At 41.1% G+C, this 12338-nt stretch overlaps 1 protein-coding gene across 1 annotated transcript in view; it reads left to right on the top strand.

Annotated features, from left to right (window-relative positions):
* anos1 (anosmin 1) overlaps positions 1-9658 on the top strand; it is a 40777-nt gene extending 31119 nt beyond the window's left edge. Inside the window, exons 8-14 of the mRNA XM_026144714.1 lie at positions 348-492; positions 2387-2533; positions 4949-5037; positions 6083-6254; positions 6527-6747; positions 7377-7518; positions 8649-9658. Of these exons, the coding sequence (XP_026000499.1) occupies positions 348-492; positions 2387-2533; positions 4949-5037; positions 6083-6254; positions 6527-6747; positions 7377-7518; positions 8649-8707 (975 nt within the window). The 3' untranslated portion in view covers positions 8708-9658. The remainder of the gene's footprint in view (positions 1-347; positions 493-2386; positions 2534-4948; positions 5038-6082; positions 6255-6526; positions 6748-7376; positions 7519-8648) is intronic.
* Positions 9659-12338: the final 2680 nt, after the last annotated feature.

Here is a 12338-nt window from a genome sequence, read left to right as displayed (position 1 = left end):
TGCTGGCAGAGGAATGTCAAAACACCCACAGTCAATAACAAGAACTCATCAAGTTCATGCTGATGGAGGAATGCTAGAAGCCAAACACAGTGAAGAAGCCCTGGGAGGCTCTGATAACATGGCTCTGTCTTAAGGCCCTAAAGGCTATCTCCTCACCACCATCCCCTTTTTCAGCTCCACATGTGTTCTTAATAAGTAGGGCTTTCCCACAGGCCTGTGTTGTCTGGCATTGAGCTGGGCTGGAGCTGTGGCTGGTACAGTGACTTTAAATATAAGCTCATGTGACAGTGTGGTTACATACAAATGGCAAAAGCCAAGTGGGTTGTTTTTTTTTGCTGTTTTTACAGGCTCAAAACTGGGTAGATCTGGAGGGACTGGAACAAAACAGCAGTTACACTGTGGAGCTGCAGGCTGTCACATACTGGGGGCAGGTGCGTCTGAAGAGCTCCAAGGCCTCCCTTCACTTCAGTACCAGTCAGAATAATGACTCAGGTAAACATTATTATCCTATTCTTTACCCTTGCTAGACGCGTGGCTTCGGGAATGACAGACAGAATGTCAGTCGGTTGATGAAATTCTGAACAGACATAAGTCACATCGTGAAAATCCAAATAACTGATTCTGCCTTGATTCTCGTGACTCTGTGAGCCTGATTAATTTTGGTGCCTGAATCCCTGTCAAATGTTATCAAGCATTTAATCTGCACCCAACTGATTTTTAAATGCTAAACAGCACATTATTTTTGCACATTTTAGCGCGTAAAGGGGCGTTAACATTTAACTCAAACTACCAGTGTGCCTGAGTGTAGCCCCGCAGATCTGCTAGCATGGTTGGCATAAATCATGAATTCATTTAAAGCACGTTTATGAGATGGTCCTAAAGGAAGAGCAGCTAACAGAGAAAAATGGCTAAATTAAAAACCTGCTGTATATATTAAAAAAAAAATTTGTAACAGATTCACAATTATAGAATTGAAACAACAGAATTCTGCTAATGCACATTTTTCCAAGATTGCACCCAAAAACTACAACCCATGATAGAAGTATAGTTATCAATATGGAAATTTGCACGTGTGCATAAGAAGCAGTTGGTGTGGTGGTAGATATCAGATGGCTCATATGATGCATGAAATCAAATGTGTAGTAATTGGCTTGTGGTGCATGGCATCATAATTGCTTACATAAAATATTTTTTCCCCATAACTTTTGTAATAAATTTACACTGAAAAGAAAAAAGAATCTTACATTATTTGGGGGTCAGCACAGACAGTGAGCACTGTTGCTTCTCAGCAAGAAATTCCTGGGTTTGAATCCACCATCTGGATGGGGACCTTTCTGTGGGGAGTTTGTATGCTCTACCCATTTTTGTCTGGGTTTTCTCCCACAGTCCAGAGACATGTAATTAGTGGGGTTGGGTTAACTGGTGATTCTTAGTTGCCCATAGGTATGAAGGTGAGCTTGAATGGTTTTCTGTCTCTAAGCTGGCGACCTGTCCAGAGTGTACCCTGCCTCTCACCTTATGCTAGTTGGGATAAACTTAAGCCTCCCTGCAACCCTGAATTGGATAAGCAGAAGAGGATGGATGGATGGAAGGGTGGAAGGATATTATTCTGATGCCTTCTGTTGAAAACAATGAAAACTGGAAAAACAAAACATGAAAGTTGCATTTTTGGAATTAAACTCCTGAGAGTCCAATATTAACCAGAAGTTACAGAACTGGAACTTTTATTTTAATCATAATCTTTATGTTTAGCCAAAGCTCCTTTGAAACTGACACAACTGAGGTTAGGCACTCACTGTTGATGCACAAACAGGGCCACCGCTACCTGAAATCAAAAGAAACTTGGATGAAGCTGCAGCTGTCTAATTGCTGAGCCATATGGGATTTGAGAAAACCATTTTAGCTGAATCCAGTTTTCTTTTTTGTTTGTTTGCTTTTCATGATAGCTGAATTTTCCTAATTTGAGGTAAACAATCATCATGAGATTTGCAACGAAAAAAGCTGGAAAAGCTAAGATACACTGACAGCACATCTGCAATCATTTGGAGTTCTTGAACTCTTGGGAAGCGTAGGCCAAGCCTCAAAGCTGTGTGTGTGTGTGTGTGTGTGTGTGTGTGTGTGTGTGTGTGTGTGTGTGTGTGTGTGTGTGTGTATGAGTGTTTTTCTTTTTTTCAAATGTACACGAGGTTCTAAAATGAATTGAATTGCCAACCTGCTTCTTTGTGTACAAATCAAGTTACAGCACATTTGTGCATGAAGAACATGTTGTTCACTGGCGTAATCTTACAAAGAAATAATAGTGTTTCTGTTACCATGCTGGACTGTTTTCTGCAACATAGTCACTTTCATGTCTTAGCTAAGAAACATTTCTCATTTCTCATCCCAGCAAAATCTGTGCTCAAGTCAAAGAAGGAGGAGATATCCCCTCTTGGTTCGACCCTGGCCAAACGCCCTTCTGGCCCTCTAGAAGTAGGCACGCCCTTTTACCAGGACGGCCAGCTGCAGGTCCGTGTCTACTGGAAGAAGAGAGGAGGTGAGCTCCCTACTGTAGTGATTTATGGCTTCGTTAGAATCTAATTAGCACCCCATCATGCCCATCAATCACTATGACTCATGTGTACCATAATAAAATGTTATGACTGATTCCCACTTACTCAAACAATCGAAATTTGCTTCTTTTTTTTATGAATGTGGTATCAGATGGTGTAAATGAAACAATGTGTCTTTGTGAGAGCTGTGTAATGTGAGTGCTGGGCAAAAACCGCACACGGACGGGTAAAGCAGAGCCACCGTTTAGTAAAGAACAATAAACACACAGAGTCAGAGCTGTGCAATGGGATTTATTGACAGCTGTATTTAATAGATTCTTGCCTTCGCATTAGCGTTGAAGCGGTCGATTTTCTTTTTACGAGACTTGATGTCATAGAAAGCGGGCTTGGTGGTGGATTGAAGCACTGTAACGGGTTAAAAAAAACCTATAGGAATGGCTGTCTCTGTGGCATTCACTCCCAAAAACTTTCTGTTAATACCAGAATGAAAATATGGAAACCTTGAAAGCGATGCTCTCAGGGTAACCTGTCAAGTCCCATTCACTGGTCTATGTTATGTTACTAATATATGTCATCGCCCAAGCCAAACTCCACATCTTGGAGTCAAGAATGCAAACCCTGGCTGAAGGAGAGGCCTGGTGAGACACCAACTGCTGAATCAGAATGAGGGGGGGAGGTTATGGAGTTGGCCCAGAGCTGTTAGCAAGGTTGGCCTGGTCTCAGAGAGCTGAGTGATGCTGACGGGATCAAGCATGCCTGGGGAATCACGGTGTTGCAGAGCTAATCCCAGTCCAGCTTCTCTTTCTGTGTCTTGTTTCGTGGGTCCCCGTCCGCAGCGTGTGCATCACTGCCACTCATTAGTCTGAGTGATGACCCTGGCTTGGACTCTGACAACGTGCGCTCCACTACCGTAAACACACAGACATACGGATGGCCTCAGGAGGGCTGAAGAGTCTCTGGACATCTGGCTTGTGTGACAGAGAAAGCGACAGGTTAACTGAACCATGATTAAACTCTCATTCATTGTCTCTGTGATTCAAAACAGCCTAGCCTCTGGGTTGTGTCCAGCAGACGAAAGAGAACCATGTTGTACACGAGCTCAGATAATATATCTGTCTGCCTAACACCCAGACAATAGACGGCAGATCAGCTGTGGCGGGACTTCAGAGGCTGGCTTCCAGTCATGATTTATCGAACGCTGCTGCGGTTCCGTTCTCTACCTGATTTCCATGTCCTATTTCTTGTTTTACATACCACTGCCCTCCTTCAGTCAGACCGGGCTAGGCATATCTTGTTTATGTTCTTTCCCCGATTTCCCGGTTCCCTGTAATTCCTCTCTTCTGCTTCCAAAGAGCTCTGGGGCTTTAAGTGCCAGATCTGTGTCTAAGCCTTCAAAGGACCCCTTTTATCTGCAAACTACAACCCAGGCCCCTACTGAGGGGTGAACATAGCACAACTCAATTATTAATCAGAGATGTATTTCATATATTCAAGGGACACAGCTGAATGAATAATAAATCCAGTAACATAAGATGAGGTAGATAAATATTGCTGATGAGGTTGTGCGGGGCTACTGTACAGTAATGAAGTGAATGCTGTTTCGCAGAAGCAGGATTTGGACCACGATGAGCTTTTCAGCAGACAAAAGGGCAGATTTAGGAAGCTGAAAAGTTGTAATTGATAATTGCAAAGACAACAAATGGAGTTCACTCTTTTTCATGTTAGGAAAGAGATACCAATAGTATCTGATCCCAAACAAGGAAATCAGTGATTTCAGCCTGTCAGATTTGCTTCTGATGTCAGATAAATGTTTGATGGCTGCAATGCAATCCTAAGTACAGTTGCTTAAATACTAATTTTTAATCCACTGGAATATGTCATATCCACCACTGGGAGTAAATCGAGTGTTTCTCAAGCATGTGGCAAAAAGTTCAAGAACTGAAAAAACATCAAAATCAGCCATGGTTGCATCTGAGCTACAGCCACTTAGTTACTCATGCTCTTACTGTGCTTGTGTGGGTTTCCTTTGGGTACCCTGGCTTCCTCTCACAGTTTAAAGACGTGCATGTTAGGTAATTGGTGATTTTTAAATTGGCCGTGGTTATGAGGTAGATGAAGTGCTCAAAGTGGACAGAATGACACACCGGATGAATATCTGCTTAAATGTGGCTTATGCTCTGAAGCACTTTGAGTGGTCATTAAGCCAGAAAAGTGCTAAATAAATGGCAGTCCATACGTGCTGTAATAATACACCCATAGTTTTTTGTAATGTTTTTTTTAATGCACAACTTCCCTTTCTTTTATATACACATCATAATTAAATTATATTTAAAAAAAATAACTGACTACTGAGTAATTTCTCTGTTACATTCTCTATTCTCCTCCTTTCTTTGTTTCAGACTCCTCTGTGAGTCGCTACCATGTCCAGTGGATGCCAGAGTACTGTAGCCACAACGAGACCCAAGGACCACAGAAGTCCGTCACGCAGGTCAGTCCCCAGAAGCTGTTACGCACCACTTCCAGCTGGGGGTCCTTTCTTTTCTGATGCTCAGGAAGAATAGCTCCACTAAGGAAAACAACTGCGCCGAGTGAATCAGGAGCCCTGTTGTGTTAGATTTGCACCAGGCAAACCAGTGGCTGTTGTTTTGAATATTATGAGTCAGTCGTGTGGTCACGCATGCGGTGTGTTGGCCAGTAACTTTTATTTACTTAAACAATGTTTCCCAGAATTCAGCAGCCCCAGCCGTGCGGCTGTGTGGGGCTTTGTTTTAGGATGCAGTGTTGTCTGTGTTGGAGAGCTTGACACAGAGAGGGTTAACTGTTTGTGCTCAGGCTGATACGTGATGGCAGAGGCCTGGTAATCAACGCATTCTTTAGAAACCAGCACCGTGGTTGCTAGGAAATACATTTCCATTTTCTATAGATCACCAGGAAGGGTTGCAGCCTTGTGCTTTTATGTGAGCACAGTGCCTCATTCACTTTTAATCAAAGCTGTTACATATCAGTGAGAATATATATTATATATATATACACACACCCTTTCCCTAAGGGCTGTCTATTAATGGAGGCCCTGTTCTATTACTGAAAGTCTAAATCCACTACTCACCGGGGGTTTTTGTTTCACAGAGAGCTGAGAAAAGCTTTTCTCATTCAGATCAATAGATGATTAAACTTAGAAATTAGTGTCAGTGTTACATGGCTCCAAAGAGCCCATTAACGTGGATTTACAGGCATCTCAAATTAGGCATGAATTCGCTTTGATCGCTGCTTCTTGTTGAGGTTCTTGTGTTTATGCTGTGCCACATTTGGAAGCTATGAAAAAATCATTTCTATTACAGTTTGAATAGGAGAATAGTAGCCTAACCCCTACCATGTGAGAGTTCAAAGTAGTCCTCCAGTACGGTACGTGTTCCTGGGGCCTGAGTGGGAACGTGATCTGCGCTGTGTATTTAATTATCTCCCAAGCTCCATGGGACCTGACCTGGGTGACATGTCAAAGTCATCAGAACTGAGTAATGTGTTTCTTTGCACAGGAGAACTACATCAACCTCCCAGGCCTGCTGTTCTCCTGCAAGTACAAAGTCACTGTTCACATGCTGAAGTCCAAGAGGCGCTCGAAGGACGAGAGCACCACTTTCCTCACCCCATCCTGCGCTACCATCCGGAGCAAGACTCACAAACACATCCCCTGCCCAGGAGAGGGAGGTGAGTAGTCTGCTGTTTGGGGGATTTTAAAACCGACCGCATTAGTGGAGACAATACAAAAACATTTGTTAGAATATCATTATTATTATCATGATGATGAGAAAAATCTCTATAGACTTAAAATATAGGTTTAACACGTTCAGGATAAATAGTTTCTCACATAACCTTTCTTACAAAACCAGAGTAGCTGTATTTCTTTGTTAATTTGTCAGTCTTCACGGATGTTTCCCAAAAATGTTTCTATAATAATGACACCAACTTTGTCCTAACAGCTTCAGGGCTTCCGAAAGTTCTTGCTAAACCTGAGAACCTGACGGCTTCCTTCACGACCAATGAGGGAAACATCACCGGCAATTTCCACTGGCGCGTCTCTAGGTTGGCTCCCCATCAGCGAATCACGGGCTTCCAGGTCACCTGGGCTGAAATCACAACTGAAAGCCGGCAAAACAGCCTGCCCAACAGCATCATCTCCCAGTCCCAGATCCTGCCACCAGTAAGTCTGTTTTTACTGAAGCAGAATTGGAGTTTAGCTAAAGTTTTGAATGTTAATATGGTTTTTATGAAACCACAGGAGATCGTGTTGTGACAAGACTATTAGTGTGTGCAACAGGAAAAGAAATGTATCTGTCAGATGTGACCGTGATTTGAGGATAACGCTGTTGTGGCTTCTTTGCATGAATCGTTTGATAAGCGGTAGTATGTAGACAGACACGGGGATAGATCTGGGGAAGTTTTTTGTCCCGCTGGAAGTTCTCCTCCTCTGCGCATTCATCTCCCTTCACGTCTGCCTCTTTCATCCTCCATGAAAGCTCTGAAAAAGCTGCTCTTTGACATAATCTGTTCCATCAACAACACGTTCCGCCTATCTGCACCTCCCAGCCTCTAGAGCTTGTCTATAAATAAAACCACCCACCGCACACTTTATCAACCTGGCAGTGAAAAGAGAGACAGACAGCCTTATGAAAACAAAGTCTTTGTTTTTGTCTGTGACTTGTGCAAAGACGGCTACACTCCCCTCTTTTGCGGCCCATTCACATTAAAGTCCTGTCAGAATCAAAGGCGTGTTCTGTTGCATTTCATCTGATTGCATGTCGTCTCCTGCTCCCCTCCTTCGTTTTGCAGGATCATAACTTGCTTGTAGTGTCCAACCTGCGGCCGTCCACCTACTACAGACTGGAGGTGCAGGTTATAACAACTGGAGGAGAAGGTCCTGCCACGGTTAAGACCTTTCAGACCCCGAGCATACTGCCTGTCATACAACATCGTAAGTAGCAAGTCACTGTCAGCTTCCATAATTTATGAGCTGCACCTCAATTTGCTCAGTTGAAATGATAATGCCAGCGATTCAACATTTGAAATTCATATTGAGACTCTTTTGTTTGGTGTCTGTTACTGTTCAGTCCTAATAGCATACTGTAGATCTTCTATTTGTAGCTGCTTAAACCATGGCGCTAAACAGTTATGTTTTGTCTTTGCAGTAAATATATGACTATATATGGTATTAATGCCTAATATAATGTGAAGTAATGAATCTACCTATTTTCCTCTGCTGATTGTGTAAATCAGCATGTTTTTGCTGTTACTGAAAGTAAAATGTAAATGTTAAGGTGTTGTGTCAACAGTGGCGTTGTCATAGCTACATGAAAAGCAATGTAGGTGTAATATACACATATACACATCTCATTATTAGGGCTGTTACAATATCAGGTTTTCCCATCATAAATGCTATGGCCACAAGAGTTTAAGATAATAGTATTATTTAAAAGTCACATTAATCTTCAACTTTTATTTTTTATTGTAGGAATGCCACTATATCAGAAATGTAGTAGTCAGTACCAATATAAGTAAAACTACATGATTCTCAATAATCGGCTTCAATATCAGAACAAAATTATCAATCAGTCAAATCAATTATATAAAAAAGAGCATTTACCGAAAAAAAAGCAAACAAATAAAAAGAAAATTAAGTAAGCAACACAATGTTAAACTGTACATATAGGGACGTGCCAGCACAAATCCCTATCTTTCTTAGGGCATGTGCAAGATCAGCCTTTTATGCGCCTTCAATAAACCACCAAGCAGCCAGCAGAGTTACAACCGTCAAAGTAATTCAGAGAGGCACCAAGCCTCAGTGCTCATCTAGGAAAATCAAGGTGGCTAAAGGCTGACCTGCCTAAACATAAAAAAAAATTGAAACTATAGGTGATTAGCAACTGTAATATTACTGAACAGTAATTACATTACATATGTTGCAATAGGGGAAGCTGTAGTTAAACACCAGGTTTCATATAAGTGGCAAAAAGAAGCGCATTGCTACTCCCTGAAAAACCAATTCAAAGTGATTCAATCTGAAGTCGTATCTGACAGTTCTTTGAATCTGTGTGTTTTTTGAAGGACCAAGGCTGCGGCAGCACCACTCTCATCACCAGAAGCCGTCGGTAGAGAGACACTGAGTTTGAAGTCGAGGCAAACCCAGTAGGAAGAAGTACCAGTGGCTCTCTGCTCCTGTCTGTCAAAGAAGGAATGTGTGGAACCAAACAGAAACACAGCGCACCAGACCATGAACTGACCCCCCCTTCTTGTGAAATATGGGTCTATCTCCTCCAGGCTCCACAACACGTCAGCTATTCCTTCATAACCCCTCTCTCTTGACTTCCAAGTAACCGGAAGGGGTTTATCTATAGAGTGAAATTTATATTTTGAGGTCTCATATTCCGCGTTGGTTAGTACACAGCTCCCCAACTTATCCCATAAGGAGTTCATGTAATAAGTAAAACTAGATCCAGGAACCCCAGAATTGGTGATGAAGCAGTCATTGTAGACAACAATGACTGATTTAGATTTGGCTATTACACGGTTGAAATAAACAAAATAATTTGGGAACATGTTTGAAGATGATGGAATATTCGATAGGAAATGCAATAAATGTAAAACAATTAATGAAGAAAGAAAAGTAGAAATTAAAGTATTTATTTTGTGTTATCAGTTAAAGAGGCTCTTTGGCACACAGTCAGTACTGATGGTCAATGTAACTAAAGTCATCGTTGTCTAACCCAGAATATTTCGCGTAGTACGTTGCATGTAGTACATTTGATTTTAGAACTGTAAATGATTTACTTGCTTCAAATTGAAAGCTTGTAATGGTTTTGCATGACAGCCGTTAGCATTCTGTTGGCATGAAATGTCTGTGTTACCTCTTTTCAATATGTTAGCAATATTTCATTAACAGATTAACAAAGAATTATATTGGAAGTAATATGTAATGTTTATTAATGAAATTATAACTTGTGTGGAAATGATGAATTGTACATGTTCTTGGCTGTAGAAATATTTGTCGTGACAGTCAGTGAATGTCTATATTTATTTATGTGTGTATTACAAAGTTTGGTTTGGATGTGTGTGAATGTGTATGTTTTGTGTGTTTTAGCCTCATTTTTTTTTTTTTTTTTTTTTTTTTTTTTTTGGGAACTGGCAAAAAAAAGAAAAATCTTGTAAAGACATTTTGTAAAAATGGAAATGTAAATACGGTCTTATGTTACATGTTATTTTTCCATGGTAGAAACTGTACAAACTGCTAAGTAATAAAATAATCCTTAACCTGTGCCCTCTTTGCTGTTTGCTTTAATTGAAGCTGCTAAGAGAAGTAAATAGACCTGCTTCCCCTTCCAATACTCGAGTATTTGGCAATTACTGTTGCTTATTTTGGCTGTAAACTCCATCGTGGCAGGCTCTGTGTACAACATATTCACTGATCGGTCCAGGAGCCTGAGACACGTGCTCTCTAAGTCTAAATAAACAGGTCATCTAGCTCAGCAGCTCAGCCTGAGTGAATTTGCCATTGCCGAGGTTGGTCAACATAATACGCTGCTTCTCTGAGCTCTTGTGTGTTTGAAAAGCGTTAAACGCCTCTTCTGCTCAGCAGCCTTTCCACCATCATAAAATGAGAAGTGGGAATGTTTACAAGAAATTAAAGCGTGCGACACAGTTGAGCCTAATGTACTGTACACCTCATGCTGAGTTATTTGTGTATGTTGGATGAAAGCCATGTGAATGAATTTTCGATAATCCTAAATGCTAAACGGTGTTTAATAGTTAAAGTGTGTAGAAGTACTTTAAGTTTTTAAAAAAAATGCATTTTATCATATCTTTCCAGGCCTGGAGGCATGCATTGTATTCTACTCAAATTAGTCTCAGTGATTTCTCACTTTTTAAACTTACAATGAACCATTATTGCATTAAGTGCATCTTCACTAGATGGTGGTTCGGTCTCCTTAATGTCCTTTTCACAGAGACTCAAAACATTCAAACCACAGGATGTGTTTGACATGTAAAATGTGATGGTTTGGAAAAGAGCAACTTCTTATCAGTTATGTTGTTCCCATTATAAAAATCAGAGACTAAAAAAAACCAACCCCCAGAAATGTGTACAAAAAATTAAATGCAGGCTAATTGGACTCTGTATCATGTTCTGTTATTATATTTCTGAAACTCATACAATCTGTTGGAGGGGCAGAGACAGGGTGCATGCTAGACAGTTACAGAGCTAACAGAAAGAGACAGACAGACATTTACAGCTACAGCCAATCCAGAAACACCAATCAACCTAAACGATGTGTGTCTTTGAGAGGAAACTGGAATACCTGCTTAGCACCTCAGAAAGGCTCAACCCTGGATTCAAACCCAGGATCTTCTCCCTTTGAGGTGACAGTACTCGACAATTCAAAGCATTTTAAACACAATTTTCTATTAATATATAAATAGTCCTTTAAGGAAGTATGTGCCCTGTTCTTTAGGACTCTCTCCTTGAAAAAACAATAAAAAAGTGCCTTATTTTAAAAAACGTATTGCGGCTTCATTCATCTTTTATATATACTCAGTGTCGACTGGTAAAACACAACCTTATGAGTTGTGCACGCCTTCAGGCTGCACGTTTGAATGTGATAAATGGACAGTTAGTGTCTTCTTTCAAGGCTGCTACTGGCAGCTTAGATTCCCAAATTTGCTGTTGCAATTAATCAGTGTGATTAATTGTTATCGCAAACGCGAGCTTATTAATGCAAATGTGGCTATTATACACTGGAGAGCTTGTGTCTGTATAAAGAGGTTGCGGTGTTTGCATATTTGTGTTTGCTTGTGCTTGTTTTTCTAAGTGTGGGTTTGTAAAGGGATGATGCCGTCCAGATGTTCAAATCTCTGGATGGAAGTCGATTCTCATCATCATTTTCCACAGCAAACAGCAATTTATTCCGAGCCCTTGTGTTCACACGTTCGGCCTCTTCAGTCAGTCAGTGCTTCACCGCTCACTTCTCAGGGATGTTGTTTATGTACAGTTCTATTATGTCGAAGGAGATTAGTTTCTTGGTCTGTGCACACTAATCCCTCTCTCTTTTCTAGGAGCCGGGCCAGTGTTTAGCGAAGGCTCCTTTCTGTGCGAGCCAGCCCAGCCTCTCTCTCTTTCAGCCTGTCACAGTCTCTCTCTACACACACAAAATACCATGGCCCTCAAGTGTGAAAACCTCAAAACAATAGGGCCTCCAGCCTCCTTTGAGGCATGTTGCAAGATGTCCAAGTCTCAGAGGACATAAAAGAAATGGGGAAAAAAAATGCAACAACTAAATAATAGGCCGGTCGTTAGTACCAAAGCTTTGTCTCTGATGGTAAAAGGCCAACGAGGGCTCATACACTTTGCATGACATTGCATCTTTATTGTAAAAATCAGGCAGGGAAAATTTGGGAAATATTGCTTTCAAATGTAAACACGCAATTATATTTATTTGCCTCTGTGGATAATCCCACGGAGTTAAATATTTGCCCATCTTCTGGTTGACATTAGGGACTTTTTTTTAAATAGGATTGAGAATATCACAGTGAGTCCTTTCAGACGAGCACAAAGATAGGCTGTTTCTCCCACACATTTCCTCTGACCTCTCGGCACCCGTTCTGCAGATTAACATTGCAATGAGCCATGCATCGCTATTTATCGATCTAAGCAGCTTTTATGGGTCATTCCACGATACTTGACAGAGCGACTGTAACACTACTCCCTAAAGGATGGATGGAATTTAGTTTTAGATGATAGGTACA

This window comes from Astatotilapia calliptera, chromosome 16 (genome assembly GCF_900246225.1).
Source record: "Astatotilapia calliptera chromosome 16, fAstCal1.2, whole genome shotgun sequence".
Taxonomy (NCBI): domain Eukaryota; kingdom Metazoa; phylum Chordata; class Actinopteri; order Cichliformes; family Cichlidae; genus Astatotilapia; species Astatotilapia calliptera.
This window is presented reverse-complemented; position numbering and strand designations above follow the sequence as displayed.